The 22,365-nt window shown below is 54.3% G+C and overlaps 1 protein-coding gene across 6 annotated transcripts in view; it reads left to right on the top strand.

The window, feature by feature from the left end:
• The window catches only part of PEMT (phosphatidylethanolamine N-methyltransferase), a 44,228-nt gene extending 23,326 nt beyond the window's left edge, over positions 1-20,902 (top strand). For 5 of the 6 annotated variants that reach the window (XM_068422719.1, XM_068422717.1, XM_068422721.1 and 2 more), the window contains 6 exons: positions 306-421; positions 8,392-8,537; positions 13,078-13,189; positions 17,681-17,755; positions 18,552-18,612; positions 19,496-20,902. In XM_068422719.1, coding sequence (XP_068278820.1) covers positions 306-421; positions 8,392-8,537; positions 13,078-13,189; positions 17,681-17,755; positions 18,552-18,606 — 504 coding nt within the window. In that variant the 3' untranslated portion in view covers positions 18,607-18,612; positions 19,496-20,902. The remainder of the gene's footprint in view (positions 1-305; positions 422-8,391; positions 8,538-13,077; positions 13,190-17,680; positions 17,756-18,551; positions 18,613-19,495) is intronic. The other variant, XM_068422720.1, reaches the window with a different exon arrangement.
• Positions 20,903-22,365: the final 1,463 nt, after the last annotated feature.

Genomic DNA, 22,365 nt, shown 5'->3' with positions numbered 1-22,365 from the left:
TGGGTGTGGGCTAAATGTAGACAGTTGTCCAAGCCATGTAGTCCCCAAAACTGATGTGTATGTTTGTTTTTCCCATGAATCAGGGCTGCTGGCTGGCCTGGTGAACAGGGCAATGCAAGCACTAGGAGGGGCCGGCACGGGTAGGAGAAGGAGCTTTCACCCCCAGGCTTGGTTTAAGCCGTGTCCCATCAGTGGCCTCTGCTTGCTTCTCGCCCAAAGCCACGCGGAGGCTGGGGGCTGGCTCCTGGGGCAGCACTTGTCCTGGCACCCCCAACTACCTGCTTTGTTTTCTGTTGTCTCTTCAGGTAGCCAGATGGGAGCACAACACGCGAGCGCTCAGCCGAGTCTTCGGCTCTCCACGTGCTGCCTGCTACTGCCTGGGTGCCGTTATCCTGATGCTTAACGGTGTGCGGAGCCATTGGTAAGGAGCTAACACTGCTGCTACGGATCGAGGCAAAGAAATGCCCCTATGGGGTGGGGGGATGAGGGCTATTTACTCTGCAGTGCTGGATTTGGCCCCAGTGTATTGCTTCTGCATGGTTGGATACCTTCAGCCAGCAGCAGATTTATTGCAGGGTTTGTAATAAGGACAAGGGATGTGGCAGCGTGGCCAAAGTCATCAGTGTCAACAGCCATCGAGTGTCACAGATATCCTTGCTCTGCTCTCTGGGGGTGGTTTCCCCTTCCCTGTGAGCAGCCCAGGTGGCAGGAGGGCTGTTTGCACAGCAGGGATCATACGTAACAGCAGAATTTTTTTTTATTTTCTCATAAAAATCATAAACAAAATTAAACCTGTTTTTAAGAAGCTTCAGTTTCCTGTGTAGAAGAGCAGGATTATCTGTGCACTTAGCAAGCAGTCTCTTCAAACTCTTATCTGCAATCTCTTTAAATCCCACCTGTGCTAGCTAATAGTATTGCATGACTGGTACACCGTACACCATGGGAATACAGCCTTTGACGTTGTGAGTGCAGAGCAGAGAGGTTTACTGCAGAAGATTTCCTCAATGCCAGCAATTTATCTGTGATCTGGGAGGCTTTATCTTCAATGCTGTTAGGAGAAACAGACTGTCTTACTAAATTCCCAGATTCAATTATGCCAGGGTCAGAGCTAATGGGTTGTTTAGTGCTTTGGGTAATTTCCCAGGCGCAGAGATCTCAGGTTGGAATTTGCACATGTATTTAAGAGCTTCGCCTTCCTGGAAGTGACACCAAGACCTGCCCTTGCCCTTCTGCGTTTGTCCCAGCTCCTGCTTATTGCAGAAACTGTAAGAAAGCTTGCAATGAATGGGGCTGTAATTGAATGCAGGCGATGCAGAGGGCATGTGTGTGTTCTGCTGATGTCTCGGTGACACAGCAGGCTTGGATTTCGCTGGGGAATGTCTCGGCAGTCTCTTGCACAAATGATATAGTCACTTGTTGTCTGGGAAGCAATGCAAAGCCTTGTGCCTGTCTTTAATTAAAAACATAGCTGATGGAGGGACAGTCTCCGTTCCCAGTGGTCCCGCTGGCTTCTGGGTCAGCGAGGCACTGATGGGGAAGTGCTGGGAGAGCCAAAGAGGCCTCGTCTGTCCCAGCACTACATCACACTTTCCCCCTGCAGACCCCTCAGTGCCCTGCCAGGGCTGGCATTGCTGGCTGTGCTGGCTCTGCTCTATGTCATGAGTTTGTGAGTGCTGGGGCTCATTGTGGGTGGCTCTGCCTGCGCAGCCCATGAGTGGGGCCCTGAAGGAAACAGCAAGGTCAGCCCAGGGGGCTGGAAAAGTCTCATTTGGATGTTGGTTTTGGAGGAGAGGCTCTAGAAGATGGGGCAGCTCACCCCCAGCAGAACACAGATGAGATGCCAGCCCACCCCGATGGGCCAAGGCCATTTCAGATGATTGCAATGGGAAGTTTATTTTACCCAGGTGTTTCAACACGGTTGGGTTATTCCCTCGCATAAAGCTGGCATGAGTGACAGCTATCAGGCTTTGGAGGCTGTTCAAGCAAGGCAAGCCCTTAACTGTGGGAGTGTTGGGCTGGTTTCAGGGTGGTCATCAGAGCAGCAAGTGCTGGACTTGCCCTGAAACACACCTGGGAGACTTGCTGTCTCCATTCCCAGCTCAGCGAGCTCCCAGGGCTGCCTGGGGCTTATTGCTCAAGCCTGGAGAGGTGCTGATCTCTGGCAATGATTCATCCTGTCCCCTGCCCTTGTATGGAGATACCAGCCAGGTCCAAAGCGGGGTTCAGCTGGCCAGAGAGGGGTTCACGGGTCATACGACACGGGCGCTGTCATCTCGGTGGTCAGTGATGCTGGGAGGGATGCGTCTCACCCGCTCTCGCTATTTCGCTTTTCCCTTTATTTTATTTTCTGAGTCACTCGCACTCGAGCGCGCTGATGAAAGCAGGTTTTCCGCTCCTCAGCCCCGCGGAGGCAATCCAGCCGGCACAGCGCAAGCTGTGCTTTGCGTGGTGGTCAGGGATGCTTGCGCAGAGCCTGCTGGCTGCTGAGAGCGAGCAAAAAGGCAGCCTCGGGGGTCCCTCCGCCCCCGGTGCTGTCATCCAGCCTTTACAGCTCCTCTCTGTGTGCTTTCGGGACTTTTTCTGTGGGTGGGGGCTGCCAGGGAGCCATTGAGGAGCCCACGGGATGTCTCTTTTGTTTTTAAAAACCTGCTTCCTTCTTGTAACTGGATTTTTGAAAGGCTCCGAGCTGGGGGCGGAGGAGGGGAGGGCCGAGCAGGCAGAAACTTTGCGAGCGGGTTGGCGTTGAGGCTGAAAGCCCCCGGAGCTGGGCTGTGCGGCTGCGTCACCTCCCACCCCACGCGGGGGTCTCTGCTGTGGTCCTGGCCCCAGTTCAGCGCCGTGATGCTCTCGTACAAGCTTTGCTCTGAAGGGATACCTTGGGTGTAAGATGAGGAATGGTCTTGTGCTCAATTAAGCAATTAGGTGCTTCCCAGCTCTGAGCTTCACTGTCAGCCTTGGCTTACTTCTGAGAAGCCATCCAGAATGACCTGTGACCAGGGGGACCTGCTTAGTCAACTGCACCAGACAAGCATCCGTAATTGCTTTGCTGCAATGATTATTTTCATTACAGCCATGTTCTTTCTGCAAGAAGCAGGGAACTTCCATCACTGAGGCTCTTATCTGTGAAAACAATTCCTGAACTTTTGAACTATCCGCACTGTGTGCGCTGCCCGAGCGGTTTATGACCGTTATCTGTGTGACACGGGACGTGACAACCTTCGCTTGCCCTCCAGACTTACAGCCAGTGTCGTGCTCTCCTGCCTTACCATGTTGTTGATATCTTTCCCTGCATCAGCTCTATGCTCAGCTGCCGGCGCTGCCTCCGAGCCCTCCTGTGCTCCCTTTTGCACACCCCAGCAAACTCCCCGTCGTAGGGTAGGTTTTGTACACAGGGAGCTCATGAACTTCCCACCTGAAGGGGCTCGGGGTGTTTGCCTGAGCTGTAAAGGCAATGCTCACGTGCATACCCCATGGGGGGGTTTGCAGATGTGAAGGTCTTGGGGTGCCCGGGGCTGTGATGCCTCCTGTGGGAGGGAGCCCTGCAGAGGCTGAGTGAGCAATGGGTTCGGTGGGTACCGCATGGCTGGCTGACATGAAGTCCTTCGTTGATGCCACCCGCTGGGTATTGCCTCCTGCATGGACGGGCTTCTTGCTTGGAGCTGACACTTCCAAGAAAATGAAACCCTGGGATGGGATTTTGCACAGGGCATGGGTTGTTTGTCATTGCCCGATGAGTGGCTCTTGCCTTTATGCTCAACGCTATTTAATTTTATGAGCTAGTACCCTGAACGAGCACGGTGTGAACGGCATCGATCCGAGCGCCACGTGGCCTTTTGTGCAGAAGGGACCAAGTTCGATGATGGGAATTGAGCGTGGGCTGAAGGAGCCGATGTCCCCTCCGAGCCACGCTGCCAGCAATCTCTGATGGCTGTCAGGAAAAGCCCCAGGCAGCCAACAGCACCTCGTGTCCCCGCTGGCACAGCTGCTGGGCATCCGGATGAGGAAACTGGGCAACCGAGATGTGAGGCAGGGGGAGAAGCTGCCACAGCCCCCAAGTGACCTAAATAACACGCACACCGGTGCTGGCAGAAAAGCAAAGTCATTATTGGCAAAAGAAGCTGTGAAGATGATGACCGGGCTAACGATTGCTGGTGGTATCGGCAGAATGATTTTAGCGTTGTTGGGGGTTGCTTTTTTCAAATGAACAAGATCTTTTGTTGCAGGGTGTGCTGCTGGGCACCGCTGGCTGATTTTACCACCGTCGCATCCTTTTTTGCTGAGAGGAACAAAACCTCCGGCGTGGGGGACGGCCCGACGTCCCGCATGGTGAGCCTGGCACCTCCCAAAGCCTGGCCACCCGCACCACCGCGGCTTCCTCGCTGCCTGCCGGGCCCATGGCCCAATTCCGCCCCAATCGCGTTTGCCAGCCCCAGTTTCCAGGCTGATATTTGGGAACAGGCGAAGGGAGCACCGCTGGGCTGCTCCCAGCAGTGACCCAGTTTGCTGGTCGAGGTCTTTGCCCTCCTTCATGGGAAAGGGATTACAAAATATGTTTGCTGTGGGCCACCGAGAGAGGCCCAGAGACCTAAACCGCTCAGCTTCTCTCTTAGTACAGTATTTCCAGGTTTGCTTCATGCTTCACGTGGCCTCTGGGGATGTATTTTGTGTTTGATAAGTTCTCTGGTGTTGCCATCACCGTTCTCCAGTTGAATAAATCTGCGCCTGTTTGTGCAAACTTGGCCCCGTGTCCCCTCTGCCTCCCAGCGAAAGGACCTGCAGCCCGTTTTCCTCGCTCCTGCTTTATTCCTGCGAGCCCACCTGCATGCCATCCCCATCCTTCAGTACCATTTTGAGTGTTTTTCCAGTTCATGTGGTTTTCTATGTGGTAAAATTAGATTCAGGCTAGTATAAGGAAATTTTTTACGCTGAGGGTGGTGAAACACTGGTACAGGTTGCCCAGAGAGGTGGTAGATGCCCCATCCCTGGAGATGTTCCAGGTCAGGTTGGACAGGGCTCTGAGCAGCCTGATGGAGTTGAAGATGTCCCTGCTCATGGCAGGGGGTTTGGACTAGATGGTCTTTAAAGGTCCCTTCCAACCCAAACTGTTGTATGGTTCCCACAAAGCAGCAGCACGTGCGCAGCAGCAGCTGGGTCCCTGATTTGGGAAGGGTGGGCAGAGCAACGCCCGCTGCCTTGGCTTCCCCGTGCAAAACCCCGTGGGACACTGTGGCTGTTGTGCAGCCTGGCTGCTTGCAGCCTTCCAGGAATTATCCAAATCTGCTAATTTGGCCAGAGTGGAGCTGATGGGTTTGGGTTTTTCCCTGCTGGGGTGGAGAACGGCTGCCTCTGGTATCATGCTTCACACTGGCAAGTGTGGGGAGGTGTCAGGGGAAGCTCCATTTTCCCAATTTCCATTTCCCAAAGCTGGGGGCACCTTCCAGCCCCCCCCCAATGGCAGATGTCCTTGTGATAGCCGCCGGGTATGTGATTAAAGTAGGTTGCAGCTCATACACCCCTCCCCTGTGCTGGTAAGAGGGATGCTCCTCACCATGGTGATTGCTCCGCTCAGCACATAAAGCATTCCCAGGTACTGGGACAAAGCGTGGCTTTAATTGGTGTCCTCTTGGGTGCCGAGCTGGGCTGCTGCCTTGTTGTGCAGCCAGAAATAAGTGCTGTAACGAACGTGACTCAGAGGCACATGGTGAAAAGGACGGGTTTCGTGACAGATCGGCTGCATGACGAGCTCCCCTAGCAAGGGAGGCGGCCAACACCTTGTCCTCCCCTTCCAGGGAGGGTGAAACGCGGGGCGATGGGGCTCCCCCGCCACCCAGGAGCAGTCACAGATGCCACAATAATTGACGACTCCGTGCTGCTTGTCATGGCCCAGCATCATAAATGCTTAAAAGGTTTATTTACCAGTTCTGAAAGCTCCTGTGCGCATCATGTTTAATGCAAATAGAGAGTGTGTTTAGGAAGATATAAAACATTACTAGAGGGAAAGGCAGCCCATTATCTCCGTGCAAACACCTCCCTCTCTAGCTGTAAGCCAAACAGCAGGGGACCGAGCAAGACATGCTGATGAGGATAACTAATGCAGGACTATCCGACCATGAAAAGGAGGGATGGGATCATCTGGAGCAGGGGAGACAGCTTTGCCAAAACAAACCACATCACGTGCTGGTTGCAAAACCTCAGAGGCTGCTTCACAGTCAACCACTTCACACTCGTGAAGCCACCTTTGTTCTTCTGCTCCGAGGCCACAGCAGGTCACTAGCGTAGGATAGAGGAGCCTCAAGGATGTAAGACAGCAGGAATCCAGTTTGTCTGGAGCGAGGAGCAGCCTGCGAGCGCTGCGCTCGAGCTGTACCTCTCTCTGCTCTCCCATCTCTTTGCTGGGGCTGGGATCCAGGCAGGTGCCAGCTCGGTGCTGCTCTCCCAGCCCTGCCTCCCCAGGGATCGGCAGCAGCGTTTTTTGATTGCTGTGAGATCCCTCCCCAATGCTGGTGGCCTGTGGAGAGGTTCTGGCCAGATGCGGAGTCAAACCCCCAGTGCTGTGAAGAGGCTTTAGCATCTTCCTCTGTGGAAGCAAAGAGCTCCAGAGCATCCCTGGGGATGTCACGTTGTGCTTTGAGCAGGATTGCTCAGGCAGACGGGCACATCCCCGCAGAGGGATTGCTTTCCTCCCAAACCTGGGCAGCGCTGGTAGCTGGGATGCGGATTTGGGCTTCCTCAGAGGGGAGACTTGTGTCACTTCAAAGATAAATACCAGGGAAATGATGCAGAGGGTTGTGCAGCTGCTGCTGCTTCACGTTGCAGCCAGATTTGTGGGTTCCCATCAGGAATGGTTTTAAGCTAAGCTGGCATGAGCGTGGTGAGCGCAGGGAGGTGTGCTGGGCTCTGGAGGAGGGCCAGCCCCGGGGCCACGCTGTCCTTCCTCTGCCTGTGCTCAGCTCCCTGGAAAAGGGAATTGTCCTGTAATTCCCAGCGTGGGGGGCAGAATATAAATCACCAAGATGCTGTTTTCTTGCTTACTCCCAAGCACGTTACATTTATTCTGTGTTTTGTTTCCTTGCTTCAGTCCAAAGTGAAGGTTAAATGGCTTGCTTCGGGGTCCTAAAAAATCCCTGACAGTAGAAAACCTAGGAACGAGCTCCAAGGAAAACAAAAAATATCATCCAGGTCCCTAAACCATGGGGTTTAAATATCATCCTGGCCTTTGCTTGGTGCGTGTACCTTGCCATCTGGTCTCTGAGCCAGCGGAAGGTGCGTTTCCAACCGCTTGTCCATCAGCTGGGAGTGCAGGATTGTCTCTCTCAGCTCCCATTTGGGCAACAGAGAAAATCCAGGGATTTGCAGGGCTTGGGGAAGCTGGACATCAGGGAAAAAAACCTATCCCGAGCCCTGCAGGTAAGGTCATGGGAGCACTTTCCAGCTGAGGAGCCCGGGGGCGCGGGCAGGAGCAGCTCTCCTGGCCCAGCTCTGGCAGGCAGCGGTGGCCGGAGGTGTGGGAGAGCTGTTATTCCACTTGAATTTCAGCCTCCAAGGGTGCTCATTAAAAAAAGGCTCAAAGTTTCCTACCTCATGTGTCAGCAACATGTGGAGAAACACTGCCTAGGGCTCTGCGGGTCTGTTATCTCCCCTCACTGTTATTAATGAGCATTTTTTTAATCACAGTGCTGTCTCCTTTGTAGTCATACGGTTGTATCGAAGCTGTGTGAGATGCTGAGCTTGCCAAGCCCTGCTCCGGGCAGAGGTCGGGGGGCTGAAGGGAGGGGTCACAATTGTTCCACTCACAAACAAGTATTTGGAAGGTCAGACCTGAAATGCCTGAACGAGTCTGGAGCCGAGAAGCTGCGTTCGCTCTTGAAAACGCTCGTCTCTAGTATTTTCCTTTCGCCGTTCCAGTCCTCCCCCTGACTGTCAGGCTTCAGCCGTGAATCACTCCCGGGCACGTGGCTAACACCTGAACGCTGCAAAATATTTTGATGGAGAGGAACGGGGGTGGGAGCATGAGATAACCCAGCCCATTGTTCCCAAGTCCTGTGCCAAGGCATCACAGCCTCCAGCGTGTGCAAGGGCGTCTTTCCCAGAGCTCCCAGTCACCGTGGAACCTGGGGTTTGGTGAGCAAGGCAAAGCTTTTGATATTGCAGCTCAGTGGGGTTGGTATTTCCAGGGGTGAGCAAGAGTTGCAAGTAGAAATGGCTGCTCCAGGTCAAGCCCTGGTTGCTCACAAGGCTCCGGTTCCTTCCTTCTCCCATTGAGTAGCTCCAGGTAGAAACAGGGTCCTCCTCAGCAGGATCCTCTCCCAAAGCACCGCATCTCCCAGGGAGAGGTGGGTGATGTTAGTAGTGAGTCGCCCCTTTTAACAACCCTTCTTGTCTCTCCAACAGCTTCACAGAAGCCATGAAGAGCCAGCCGAAGCTGGAGGGCTTGGACTGCCACTGGGCCTATTACTCGGGCTTGGCCATCTTGGCTGTAGGGACCTTGTTTGTCATCTCCAGCTTCTTAGCACTGGGCTTCACCGGGACCTTTCTAGGTAAGCACTAAAAATTCAACAGCTTAACCAGAAAATGCATTTAATCCTTGGAGGGATCTTTTGCTTGGGCAGAGTCCTCTAAGGCTTTCCTGATCCTTGCCTTCAGGGCTGTTAGATTTGGTCTTGGCTTTATGATACCAAAGCATGATCTGACCATGCCTTTACCTCACACAGAGGAGATGCTGCAGTGGTTTTATACGGTGAGTCCCATCACCTTCAATGTCAAGCCTGTAATTTTGGAAAGCAGCTGATATCTGACAGTCCAAATACCCTCTGAAAAGAGACCCCATGCACAGACCCCGCGAGCAGGTTGGCACCGGCACAGCGGGTGCGAGCTGTCCGGCAGCCTTGCTCCGAGCCCCCAGCAGCTCGACACACGCGCCGAGGCGAGGTCTCGTTTGCTTTTCCCTCTGCAATAAACCTGGCGTTCGTTGACAGATTCTTTTATCTGCCGCTTTATGGCAGAAAGCATTTTCCACTGCGCCTGCTTTCACATTTGGAGAGTAATTCTATTAACGTTGTTGACTTTAAAAACATGTCAGTATGTGTGGAATTCATAAAAATAAAATGGAGACAGGAACAATAAATATCTAAGGAAAGGGGCAGCTCCCGCTGGCTGCAATAATCACAGCCCCAGCTTTGACACTGCATTTAGGCTGTGCTTTTGCAAGTGCTTTACAAACCAAATACAGTTAGTCCCTGCAGCGTCGCCAGGAGGATGAGAGGGAGGTAATAAGCGTTCCTGGTTTCAAGTGGAGTTGAAAAGAAACGTGTTGAGTTGGCCAAGATCCTGCTGCCAGAAATAGAGCTCAGCACTCCTGAACGTCTGCCCTCACCCTTCAGCTGTGCAGCCCCGCTCCCAGCCCTGTGTGACACCCCTGTCCCCCAGCTACCGGGCACCAGCATCCTCCAAAAGTACCTGCAGCCCCCCGGAGCGATGCTGTGCCTGCAGAGACGTGTCCAGAGAGGCCGGGTGAAGGAGCACCCGCCAGCAAGAAATGCTTGAGTGCTCCTGAAGTTCAGCCAGGTCTGGGGTTGTTTACGTAAAGCCTGATTCATCCGACAGGAGGATCCGCTGGGCTTGAACCGCTGGGGAAAAGCAAACAAGTGAGTCAGGCTCAGCGTAAGCAGCGAGAGTGGCCCTGTCCCCCTCTGCTCTGCACGGCTGGTGGCTCCCGTACCCCCGGGGCAGGGAAGAGGCAGGCGGTAGTGGCCCATATCGGGCATTTCTGCTCCATCCTCTCTGCCCGCGGAGGCTCTATGGGCCACTGGTGCACCGGGCTGAGGCCGCATGGCTCCAAGCCTCGCATGACGCAGCAGGGAGCTGCCAGCTCTCTCTGCTAGCCGGGGCATGACAGGCGCCGGGGCAGAGCTCAGTTGGGGTGGGGAGATGCTGAGACCATGTGCTGGTGCAGCCAGGCTGGCTCGGGGCCTCTGTGCCCCAGAGGCATGGCCCAGCTGGAGCCCTGCAGAGCATCCATCCTTGGACTGTAGCGGCTTCTCAGCTCTGTGCAAGCCTCTGTGAGTCCGAGTTGGCAAACTCTTAATGGAGAATGCTGTTGTGTGGTTTCTTACCCAGCCGTGGACAAGATGAGGGGTCTGCAGATCTCCAAGGATCTCACATGGGATGTTATCTTGCTCAGGACTCACATGGGACTGGTACTTCCAACGTCCTCCTGCATGCAGGGTTTTAGTGATGTGCTGGTGCTGCGGGAGGAGCAGGGTCCCCGGCACTGACAGCACCTCTGGCTGCAGGCAGCAAAGGGCTGCGCTGCTTTGGCAAGAAGGGGGCATCCAGCTGCTTCTCGCGGTCTGTATCTGAGCCCAAGAGAAGTTTGGAGAGTGCCTCTGACACCCAAGCGCTTCAGAAACTCACTGGAGCAGCATTTGACCCTTCCCTTCTGGGTTTTCCTACAGCAGTGAGGGCTGAACCAGGCAGGGCACAGAGACCGCGTCGGGGCTGCCCAGTAGATTCCTCCAACAGCCTCTTTAAGCTTTGGAGCGGCTGCAGAGCACTTTATCTCTTGTGTGGGCTGAACGGTGCAGCGGGAGCCGCGCGAGTCACCCTCTGCAGCAAACCTCCCTGTGCCACCCCATCACAGCACCGACCCAGCCTCTGGGGTTGGGCTGGATGCAGCCCCTTGCCCTGGCAGCCTTCTCCCCCGCAGAGCAGCCCTCCCGCTGCCCTGCCTCTGCACCGGCCCCTCGCAGGGATTCGGGCACCGGCTCAGCGCCGTCCGCCTTGCTGACTGCCCTAATTCCTGACGAACAGAGTAACGAGGGCTTGGCTTCCCGGAGGCTGAGGGCACCGAGAGGCGGCTCTGCCTGTCTGAGCCCATCTGTCTCGCACCCGAGCGCGGTTCCTTCCAGCGCTGACCAAGATTTCAAGTAAATCTGACTTGACCGAAGTCTGTTACTGGGCTACGGTGAAGCTGGCGGCTCTCCAGAGAGAAGCGGAGGTGATGCTTCAGCCCAGGCTGGGCTCTGGGGACTGTGGGGGACCTTGTGGAGTGCATCAAATGGCTTTTTGCTGCTGTGATCCAAAGCGTCTACCCTGTGCAGGGAGATGGTTCCACTGACCTCCAGCAAAAAATAACCCCAATTAGATGCCGAAGTCCCCCAGCCTGAGAAGGAGCTGGTTGCTGATTTGGAGGTTTAATGGAGGCACAGGAGATGCCCAGGCTGATGCTGCGCAAACCGATGCACCCTCCTTCCCCTTAGCACCTGCCTGAAGATAAAAACATTGCAGGTCCTCTCTGGTGGTCATGTTCATTTAAGTGTGTGGGTTTAGAGGCAGGGTTTGCATCGGGAAAGCTTGTGTCCTGGAGGAGCTGCCTGCTCCCCCACAGAATCCCAGAATCAATCAGGTTGGAAGAGTCCTCTGGGGTCATCGAGTCCAACCATTGCCCTGACACCACCATGTCAACTAGACCATGGCACTAAGTGCCATGTCCAGTCTTTTCTTAAACCCCTCCAGAGATGGTGACTCTACCACCTCCCCCAGCTGCTGCGTGCTCTTGCTTGCAGGGAGCCTGCCCGGAGGGTCCTGCAGCCCCACCAGTGCTGGGCACAGATAAGCCCCTGCCAGCCCCACGGGGACCCAGGGCTTTGTGTGAACCTCCCTGGTGCCAGCGCCATTTGGGGAGCGAGATGTTCAGCCCAAAGGCGAGGGCGGGCAGGGTATAATGAAGCATTTTGACACATAAGAAAGCACAGAAATCAGCTGTGGCGGGGGGTGATGTGTTCTTTCTACCAGAACGATCTCAGAGATGCATTGCCAAGTGACTGTGAGAACATATAGTATGAATACCAGGCAATTATCTCACTTAGTGGCCTGTAGTTAAAGCCCAAAAGCATTGTCTAATTGGGCAGGCGCTGTTTATCCTTAGAAATAAATGTTTTTGCACCATGTGAGGTCAAAGAAATTACTCCACGATCTAGGTAATAATAATAACCTTGAATAGTTTGCACTCCTGTAATGCCTTTTATCTGGATTTCTGAGCGCTTTCCCACCATACATTAATCCTCACCCCCCTCTGCGCTATATAAAGCACTATATTATGATCAGTGCACAATAGCACCGGGAGGGACGGAGGAGACTTGCCCAAGGTCAGGGAACAGGGCTGGCAGCAAAGCTGGGAACGCAACCCGGGGCGGTGGCAGCTCCCTGGGCTGATGGCCCGGCACTGCTCCTCGCTGGTGAATGCTGCGTCTCGTGCAGGGGAGACAGAGCAAAATCCTTGCTGGGCTTTGTGGTCTCGCTTGTAAGACCAACAGAAGTCAGAGATCTGCATCCTGGCCCTTTCTCCCCCCGCTAAATGCCGCTCACAAGCTGCACAACATCTTGCTTGTCATTTCTTCTCCAGGCTCCTTGCAGGAGGGTGGAAGGCTTGCTCCGAGGTAGATAGGAAGCTGGTTGGATGCTGACAGTTCTGAAAGCTTTCCTCATTACAGATGACAATCACCTATTATCATCATCACCATCATGCCAATAATTGAGTGTTTTGTAGGCAGAGGTGCTATTTTCTGAAATTCTGAGAAATTCTCTGAAATAGGAGATAAGGGTGACAGTGAATAAGGGCATTTGCTGGTGGCGGTCGTGATTATAACAGCTCGAAACACCATTACAGGGCTCCGGGCTTATTTCCCCATTAAATGGATTTGATCCTATGCACTTGCTTCCTCGTCAAGTGGCATCAGACGGGCAGTTTTCAAATGAGAAAGCCCAAATCAGCCAGCTGGGACCTCGAGAGCTGCCTCCCGATGAGGGACGGGGCTGCTGTAGCCTCGCCGCAATGCACAAACCTTTCCCGAGGGCAAAGAGCCATTCCCAGAAAAGCCAATAGACACAGAGCAACCAGCCAACCTCTTTGTTGATGTTTTCTCAGCCTGGAAGTCAGCAGCAAAACCCCTCCTTCGCCTTCGTTCTGCATCCCTGGCAGGGATGCTCTGTGGCATCAGCGTGCCAAAGGACTGCCAAAGGAGTCAGCGCCTCCCAGCTTCATGGCCCCTAACCAGAAACCCTCTGTTTGCTCCGTAGGTGATTACTTTGGCATCTTGATGGAGGCAAAAGTGACCAGCTTCCCCTTCAGCGTCCTGGATAATCCCATGTACTGGGGCAGCACAGCCGTCTACCTGGGCTGGTCCCTCATGTGAGTACGTGCCCCTGCCACCAGCACCAGGCGTAGGGCGAGCGTGGGGTCTGTGCCGGGCTGGGGCCAGAGAAACTCTTGGGGATGGCAGTCGGCAACGAAAAAAAATGGCAGGGAAGGTGCAACGTGCCCTGGTTTCTCGCTTCCTGACTATTTTTGTGCGTGCAAAATCTGCTGCTGCCATAAAAGACTTGCAGCATTGTAGAGAAAGAAATAACGGCCAAGTGCTGGGGAAAGGAGCATCAGCAAATGCTTTGCAGCTGAATGAGGTCCTTGGCAGGCTGTGCATGTGGAAAAATCAACAGTCAGGGCCAAATTCATGCGGGGTGTCGCTCGGCAGGGGCAGGGCATTGGTACCGGGGCTCAGTGTGACCCTGTAATTATCTCTGAAAAAAGCAAAACAAGACAACACACCCTTTCCCCCACCGCACGGTGATAACACTTCCGAAACACTCCTCATGTGATACGACACGGCTGAACAGCCTGCTTAGGAGGAAGTGAATAGGCTGTAATTTAGCAGTAAATGAGCAATATACTCTGTGTAACAAGTTTTATGTGGTTTTCATTTAATATCACATTGTATTTATTTGCTCAGGAGAAATAAACCCTGGCTGTGTTACGTCGGGAGCCCGTAGAGCATTGCGGGCCTTTATCACTGGATGTTTTGCACTGGTGCTCCTGAGTGTAACCACCTTCTCTTCTACTTTGGCAGAAAAAATTAAGTGCTTTGCCACTTTCTGGTCACTTTTTCAGCCGTATGTGCAGTGCTTTCTGGGCCCTGGTAATAAGTAAAGCTGATGGTTTCTCTCCTGTCTCCACTGAGCCTTGCTGCTGTTCGTTCTGCACTTGAAATCCACCCCCCGGTGCCGTCAGGGCTGCCTGCACAGAATCACAGAATCACAGAATCAGTCAGGTTGGAAGAGCCCTCTGGGATCATCGAGTCCAACCGTTGCCCTGACACCACCATGTCAACTAGACCATGGCACTAAGTGCCATGTCCTGTCTTTTCTTAAACACCTCCAGAGATGGTGACGAGGTGGTTCGTCTTCCTTGGGAGACCCACGGCACTCGATGGGGTCCAAACCCTGGGAAACGGTGCATGAGAGCTGGGGTGAGCTCGCTGCTGGGGCAGTGCCAGGCAGGAGAGCCGGCCACGGGGTCGGCAGCAGTGCGATGGCAGGGTGGGTATTGCTGGGGGGAGTGGGGCAGGATGAGCCCCCCATACCGCACCGGAGCTGGAGATGACGGGCACCACCACCCCCACACCAGCGCAGGAGGAGGAATTGGACCAGGAGGAATTATAAGGAGATTTTTATTTGTTTAAGATCAGCATCAAACTATTTCCTAGAACCTTTGCAGACGTGGAAATCCCTTCTTTGCCCCTATGAGAGAGCGACCTCGCACCGGGTGCATGTCGCTTGGTCTTCCCCTACAATCCTGGGCGAAAGCGGCTTGAAGCAGCTCGAGACAACAGTGTGGTTGCCTCCTTTTTCTCATTAAAAGGCTGCCACCATAAAGGGCAGCGAGGCATGACAAATAATTGCTGTTAACAAATTGCTGGAGCTGTGCAAAGTGGCACCAGGACACCGCCTGCCTGCCCTAGGGAAGCTCTGCCCAACCCTTCACGCGGTGGTTTTGACTGTTTCTCTTCCCTGGGATCTCAGCTAGGGTTGCTGAGGGTTCCTGAGGAGTCCCAGGTCACTTCTGAGGTCCCAGGGCTTTCAGAAGATGTTAGGTGTCTGCCCTCGGAGGCCAGAGCTGACGTCCCAGCTCCGTGGCGGTGGGAGGGATGCCGGAGGAATGCGTCTGCTGTCTGGTTCTGGTCAGACCTAAAACGTAGAGCATATTTTTCCTCCCTTGGTGATGTATCACACTCCATATCGTGGCATCAGAGCCCAAAGGACTGATTCATTTTCATCTGTAAGGGCATGTACCACACAACGTAAGTGAGCTTGGCAGCACACCAGCCAGCCTGCCCTTCTGACTCCAGTCCAACCTTAAAAGCATCACGTGTGTGGATATTGCAGCTATCCCCGGCTCAACTAATGGCCAGATACACTGGAGAAGGCATCTCCACGAAAACAGGAGCTCCAGGGAGACAGGGCAAAGCGGGTGTCCCATGTCCAACACCCAGGACCTCCCTTCTGAGGAGAGGCTGAGGGAGCTGGATCTCTTTAGCTTGGAGAAGAGGAGACTGAGGGGTGACCTCATGAATGTTTATAAATATGTAAAGGGCAAGTGTCATGAGGATGGAGCCAGGCTCTTCTCAGTGACATCCATTGACAGGACAAGGGGCAACGGGTGCAAGCTGGAACACAGGAGGTTCCACATAAATATGAGGAAAAAACTTCTTTACGGTGAGGGTGACCGAACACTGGCACAGGCTGCCCAGAGAGGTTGTGGAGTCTCCTTCTCTGGAGACATTCAAAACCCGCCTGGACGCGTTCCTGTGTGATATGATCCAGGTAATCCTGCTCCAGGGGGATTGGACTAGATGATCTTTCGAGGTCCCTTCCAATCCCTGACATTCTGTGATTCTGAGGCCGGCGGGGAAGGATGCAAGCCCCCACCATCGCTCTTGCGGACAACCCACAGCTACGGGGAGCTGCAGCAAGGGATGGGGATGGACAGACTTCCTACCCTAAAAAAAAAACTACCAGGGCCATGAAACCTTCCTGGCTGACTCATTGTCGACCCTGCTGTTGCCCAATAAGTAGGTCGAGCTCGTAAGAGGAGAGAAACAACTCACCCAAATGCTTCTCATCGCCCGCGTCGAGCAGCCTTGTTTCTCCCGAAAGACAAATGGAGCATTCGCTGTTTGGGGACAGCTTTGTGTATCTCTCCCAGGGAAGTGTTTTAACTCATGGCAACAGGCCGTGTAAATCAGAGCTGGAGCTGCAGCCAAATGATGCAATTAGAGGTCTTGCTGTCAACAAACAATCATGCAAATTTGTTCTCTCCGATAGGAATCAAGGAGGAGACATGACTAAGCATGTAATAGCAGCGGGTTGGGAGGGGAAGAACTTGCCCTGTGCTTCCTAATGAGGGAAAAACTTATTGCAAAATGGGAACAGTGAAAAGGTGATGGTTTGTGTGCGTCTCTCCAGGAACTGATCAGGCCAGGCGGTACCTGAAAGCAGGTCCAGTACAAGATTTAGGTGATTTAGTCTCCTCTCAAGGCACGTTTCCCCAACAGCACTAGCCGCCTTGCCCAAGGCCTGTGGGATGTTGATTCTCACCAAGGACCAGCTAAGTACTTTTTTTTTATGGACAGCCAGCTCTTGTCCCCCTCAGAGCTGAGCTGCGACCAGCAATTAAAGGCAATCAGCAGTGTCCTAATTAAAGGCAACACTTGCAGCCATTACTGGAGGTGTAGGATGGAGAGGGGGTGTTTTGGGGGGGCTGGTGCCTGCGGTGAGCCAGACGCACCCACGCTCCTCGCTGGGGAGACATGCGGCTGGGACCTCATGGGTGCTGGGTTGGTGAGCAGGGAATGGTTGCTGGTGTGGCCGCTCTCACGTGGGGGCATTTACACACCATGGGTTGGTATCAGCACCCGGTTTGGGGACTGTAACCCACCGGCTGAAATCCTGGTGCCTTTGCAAAGCCCCTGCTGCCTTCACCAGTATCTGCCTCCCACACTTTCAGGCCAAGCCTTGAAGAAGTCTCCTCACGTGGGCGGTGCAGGTTTGCAGCCTACGTTGACATCTCTCTTTAGAGCAGGAGGTGATGGGGATTTTTTGGTCCCAGTTCTTTGGCCTCGGTGCTAAAAGGAACAGCCGTCCCCGTTGCACCCACAGCCCTCCAGCACCTCTGCCCATAACCAGACGGTGCGGTGCGGTGGGTGGCATCGGTCCCCCGTACTGTGCCTGATGACCCCTTGCTGAAGGACACCATTCACCTGGGCCTTGGGGACATGTTCCTAAAACATCTTGAAACGGGTTTAAACGTGAACCGAGCCCCCAGGCACCCAGCCCTGGTGCAGCACTCGCCCAGCACCCTTTGCTGTGCAGACATGGACCTTCCCGTCCCTTTCCATCCCTGCCCTGCCATGGCTCAGCCGCTGTGCCCATGTACACCGTACCATACGCTGCTCCGTGTGCCGGGTGGCTCCTGCAGCCTGGGTGGCCCGTTCCTCTGTGCACATCAGGCTGGCTGGGAGCCACCACCGCACGTAAGCAGCTGCTCGGCTTTTAAACAGCCTTTTAATCTCAGGACTTAGCATCAAAGCAGAAGCTCTCTTAGAAGAGACGTGCAGGGATCAGACTTAAAAGAAGTCACCAAAGTAGGCTGGGGAAGAGGCTTTGCCAAGCAACAACTGTCTAAGACAGTTAACATTAAGTGCAAAAAAACACCCCCACCCTTTTGTTCTCTTGTGTTTAATGAGTGAGAGAGCGCTCTCAGGGAGCCCAGCATCTCATTTCGCTTTCTAAACCAGGTCTTTCATAAGCCCGTGTACTTACCTGATCCTTTCCTTCTCTTTCAAAACAGGCATGCGAGCCCAGCTGGCCTTTTGCTGACAGCTGTAGTGGCAATTTCCTACACAATCGCAGTGCTGTACGAGGGGTGAGTAGCTTTGCAAAACTGGAGAGCTTCTAATTATTTCTACCAGCTTTAACTCCCGAGGTTTTCAGGGAACTGCAGAAGTAGAGATGCCTTTTTCCAATTAATTCAGGGGGGAAGAAGGAAAACAGAGGATTGTTTTTCAATTGCTTTGATAATGGGCAGATTCCTCTCTGAAGATATTTGCTGACATTTATGGATTTGTTTATTTTTATCAAAATGAGATAATTTTTTTTTCTTTTGGGTGCCTGATTCTGTCTGTACAAGAACAATAAGGAAGGCAGTGAGAGGACTTATGGTGTCATCTGAAGAGACCCTGCAAGAAGAGCTTGCATTTTGTAGTTCCTTGAATGGGCTGCTCTGATATTTTGCCCCACAATAGCCCAGCAGCCCAGAATTATTCCCAGAAGCAGGGGTTGTACTTCTAGCAGTGAAAGGTCTTTTGTGTTTGCGAGGGAGGAGGAGATGCAAAGAGAGCTGAGGCAGGTCTGCATGTCTGGGGAGTCCGTGCGTGTGCTGAGCCTCGTCCCGCTCGGCGCAGGGATGGTCCCAGGTGGGAGCAGCTCAGGGATGGTCCCAGGTGGGAGCAGCTCGGAGCTGCTCCATGGTCCAGAGAGACCAAGCCGAGGGTCGCCGTGGCAAAGGAACAGTCAGGCTGTGCCAGCCTGTGCAGGGCAGAGTTTCTGGCCCCAAAGGAGAGCACACAGTACTCTGGATTTTAATTCTTCCCCCTCTTCTTTTTCCCCTCTCTCATGTCTCTGCCCCCTCTCTCCCCACATTCCCATCCTCCCAACCACAGGCCTTTCACAGAGGAAATATATCGGCAGAAACAGAAGAGAGTGAAGAAAAAGTAGCCACAGGTACGTTTGCCTATCGGCGTTTAGGCGAGAGAAGCTGCTTTGCCGGGCTCCCCCACCTACAAGCACATTAGATGGGGACGGGAGCACCAGCCGCCGTCCCAGCGTGCCCCTGCCCAGCCCTGCCCTCCCCGGCCCCTCCAGAGCCCCTCCTGCACTTCTCAAGGGATCTGAGCTTCAAACCTCCACAAAAACCCAGGTAGGAAGGCTTTCCACAGCAGCGGCCGCATCCGCCTCTTGGCACCCGACCAGCAACCCCCAAATTGTTTTGATTATATACTTGAGAGTCGGTGCGAGGGAAAATTGCTGGGGAGCTTCGAGGCTCCAAGCTTAGTCTAAATCAGGCAGAAAAAAAGCAACTATTGGCCATGGCAGGTGCTCCAGCGAGCAGCAGGGATGGTGTGAGAGGGCACGCGTGCCCAACCACCCCGCAGGGAAATCATAGCATCATAGAATGTGTTAGGTTGGAAGGGACCTTAAAGACCATCTAGTTCCAACCCCCCTGCCACAGGCAGGGACACCTTTCCTCTAGACCAGGTTGCTCAAACCCTCATCCAACCTGGCATGTTGGATGGGGCATCCTTGCTCCAGGCTGCTCCATGCCCCAGCCAGGAGCGTTCTGCACATGGGCTTGCACCAGCTCGCCCCAGAAACTCAGCCTGGGCTTGCTTTTTGGGGCCAAAGGTTTCCACAAAAGCCTCAGTTCCTGTCCAGGCTCCTTTCCCTGGGGTTACGTGCCCCCCTGGAAAGCCCCGGTCTGTCTGCTCGCTGGCCAAGCACGCGGCACTGCTGAGGTTTTGGCAGCCCCAGAGCCTCCACCCTGGCAAGGACGTTGTGGCACCAGTGAGGTCCCTGACAGACTCTTGTCTCTTTGCCTTTTGCACAGCAGTGTCTCGGATCCCTCGGCACAGCGCGCCTCTCCGGTCCCCACGCTGTCCGATTTGCCCGTTTTCCTACTGAGATGTATCCTACTAATTAGCCCAGCAACCCTTAATGAGCCGACTGAGCACCCTGCAGTACTGGAAGCGATCAGAGGAACAGCCCGAGCGTGGTGGCACCTCCTCGCTGCAGCCCGCGGGAGCTGGACGTCCCTGTCCCCAGGTCTCTGTCCCCATTGCCGGGTCACTGCAGCTCCTGCCACAGAGGCGATGCTCTCCTGGGAGGCCACATAGCATGGGACCGCCCGACCTCTTCTCCCACATCGATTATTGGAGATCTGCAGGGGAAAAAGCAATTCAGCGCCAGCCGTGGACTGGAAGACAAGCAATGGAGATGCTGGGGACCTTTCCTAAGCGAGCTCTGAGCGCGGGGAAGCGCTGGCTCGGGCTGATCCTGAACATCATCTGAAGATCCTGCTGAAGAGCCAGGGGAAGCAAACAAAAGCTCAGAGCTCAGGAGCCCCTGAGGTGTTCAAACACGGCTGGGGAAGGAAGAGGGGAAACTGCTGCAAACCCAACACCAACAAAACCTGCTGCAAACCCAACACCAAACCTCCTCTTTTCTGGGAGAGGGAAACCTCCCCGTCCCGAGCTGCCATCGCCCACCTGTGCAGAGCCCTGTAGCATCTCCGTGCTATTCACAAAGGCTCTGAGAAAGGTGACTGAAAAGCACATAGGTGTGAACGTATGACCTAAACCACTGCCCAAGGGAGATGAAGGGATGGCAGCCGTCCTGTGGGGAAACCCCAGCGTGAAGACCGAGGGGAAGAGACAGTCCCCCTCCGCACCCTGCAGATATCCCATCCCTGGCCGTGTTGGTGCCCTGGCCCCCTCCGCACCCACCCAGCCCCTCCTTTTCCCTGGGTCCTGCCTGTCTTCCCCACCACCCAGTGCCTTCCAGCTATTTTCACTGCCTTGCAGGGGCGGCGGGGGGGAAGGGAAAGGGCTGCTTCTGCTGTCTGCGCTGTACAGCAGCCGGGTACGGATCTGCCCCTCCGCCCCTGCCACCAGCCTCGACGAGTCCCAAAGAGCCCGGTGCTGGATCCTGCCCTGAACGGGAAGATCCCGAGGGTGATGCTCCAGACCCAGGCTCAGTGTTTACAAATTTCCTGAACAGTTTGAGAAATAAGCTGTAGATGACCAAAAAAAAAAGCAGTGTAAAGCCCCCGGCAGCGGCGCTGGAGAAGGGGGGATGCAGGGCCACGGCTCAGCATCGCGTCGTCCCCTCCGCAGAGGGTCCTCCCTTTTCTCAGTGTCAGTGCCACAAAACGGTCCGATTTCCTTTTGCTTTTGCATGTTGTAATTCACCCTTCGGGCATTGCTCAGCGGGAATTAAAAGCGTTGGTTTCTTTTCAGTCCAGCCTCTGTTTCCTTCGGCCGGGCTCCCGGACACCGTGTTTGTGTTTCACCACTTCAGAACCATTACACGAGGATTTTCTTTTATCGCCGTCTCGACAACCTTCCTCTTAAAGACTTGGCCATAGGATTTTATTTTTAGATAAGTTTCCACATCCCCTTCACAGTTAATGTTTATAGACAGAGGCTAAACCAGCCCAGTCCCCATAGCAACCAGCAAGGCGAGGATACTGTGCATTATTCAGCCAATTTATGTCAGAGTCGCCAGTCCTGGCTCAAAGTCTCTGTTGTAAATAAATTCCAGTTTGTTGGTAGGTGAAATCAGTATTTACTGAAGAGACACGTGCTTGTTGGGGAAGGATTACTCTTCCCGAGAACTCAGCGAGGGCTGTAGTCGTGCCATCTCGTTCCCAGGCTGGGAACCACGTACGCCTTTCCCTGTCCCCGCTGCGAGGTGGGGGGGACCCCAGTTGTGCCATTCCCATCCCCAGTGAGGGTCAGCCCCACAAAATGGGTGTCTGCCACCATAAACCCCAGTGATGGAGCTGCTTCCCCTCCAGTGCGCACAGCACCCCAGAAGCACAGGGGTTTGGTGGTGCACTGGGACTGGCTTCAGGGACTCCTTCCCCCTTGATCTGCTGTTTCAAACCCAACCCTTCTCGCTTCCCAGCGCTCCGTGTTGGCTTTACATCTCACAAGGGTTTTTCTGGGGTGATGCCAGCTACATCCCCCTTTTTAGTAGCTCTTCCCACAGCAGCCAGCACGGATTACCGTGTTGGTGCGTTCGCAGAACTGCCGTAAAGCTGGAGTTTGACGTTTCAGAGGCATCTGCTCCATTCCCTAAAGCAGAACCGAGGAGCTGAAGGTGATGTTCAAGCCCATCTCACGGGGTCCAAGCCTACCTTTCTCCCTCGGGTGGGGATTTTGGCCCTGGCTGGGGCTGTTCCTGGTGGTGTCATGCTGCTCACCGGTGCTGTGGGGAGGAAAACACAGAGAGACCGTTATTTATATTGTTTTATAGTATTTAACAGGGATTAAGGGACTTGCCCTCCTGGTTTTAACAAAAAAAATTGATTTTTCTCTAATTACCTAATATTTCCAAGAATTTGAGATTACAGAGGGTGGGGATGAAACCTTCAGGCTGAGCATGAAGCATTGGTGGTGTCAGAGCTATTTCCCAGGGCCAGCGCCTGGCTGCGGCTGGGCCGTATCCTGCATTGATGCAGGGATGGACCTCGTGGCCTCCCGGTCAGGACGAGGGACTCCTGCCGCTTCCAAAGGAGAGACCTGCACCGTCGGACCCCCAGGACCAGCGGGTTGTAGCCCCAGTGCCATGCCGGGGGCTCTCGGGGAGGTGTTGAGCACCAAGGGGGGTCCCTGCATCCCTCTGGCCCCTGGGGAGGCATTGAGCACCAAGGAGGGTCCCTGGAAATGTGGTCATGGGCCTGTTTTCAGAACTTCA

The sequence above is a fragment of the Nyctibius grandis genome, chromosome Z, assembly GCF_013368605.1.
Source record: "Nyctibius grandis isolate bNycGra1 chromosome Z, bNycGra1.pri, whole genome shotgun sequence".
NCBI lineage: Eukaryota > Metazoa > Chordata > Aves > Nyctibiiformes > Nyctibiidae > Nyctibius > Nyctibius grandis.
This window is presented reverse-complemented; position numbering and strand designations above follow the sequence as displayed.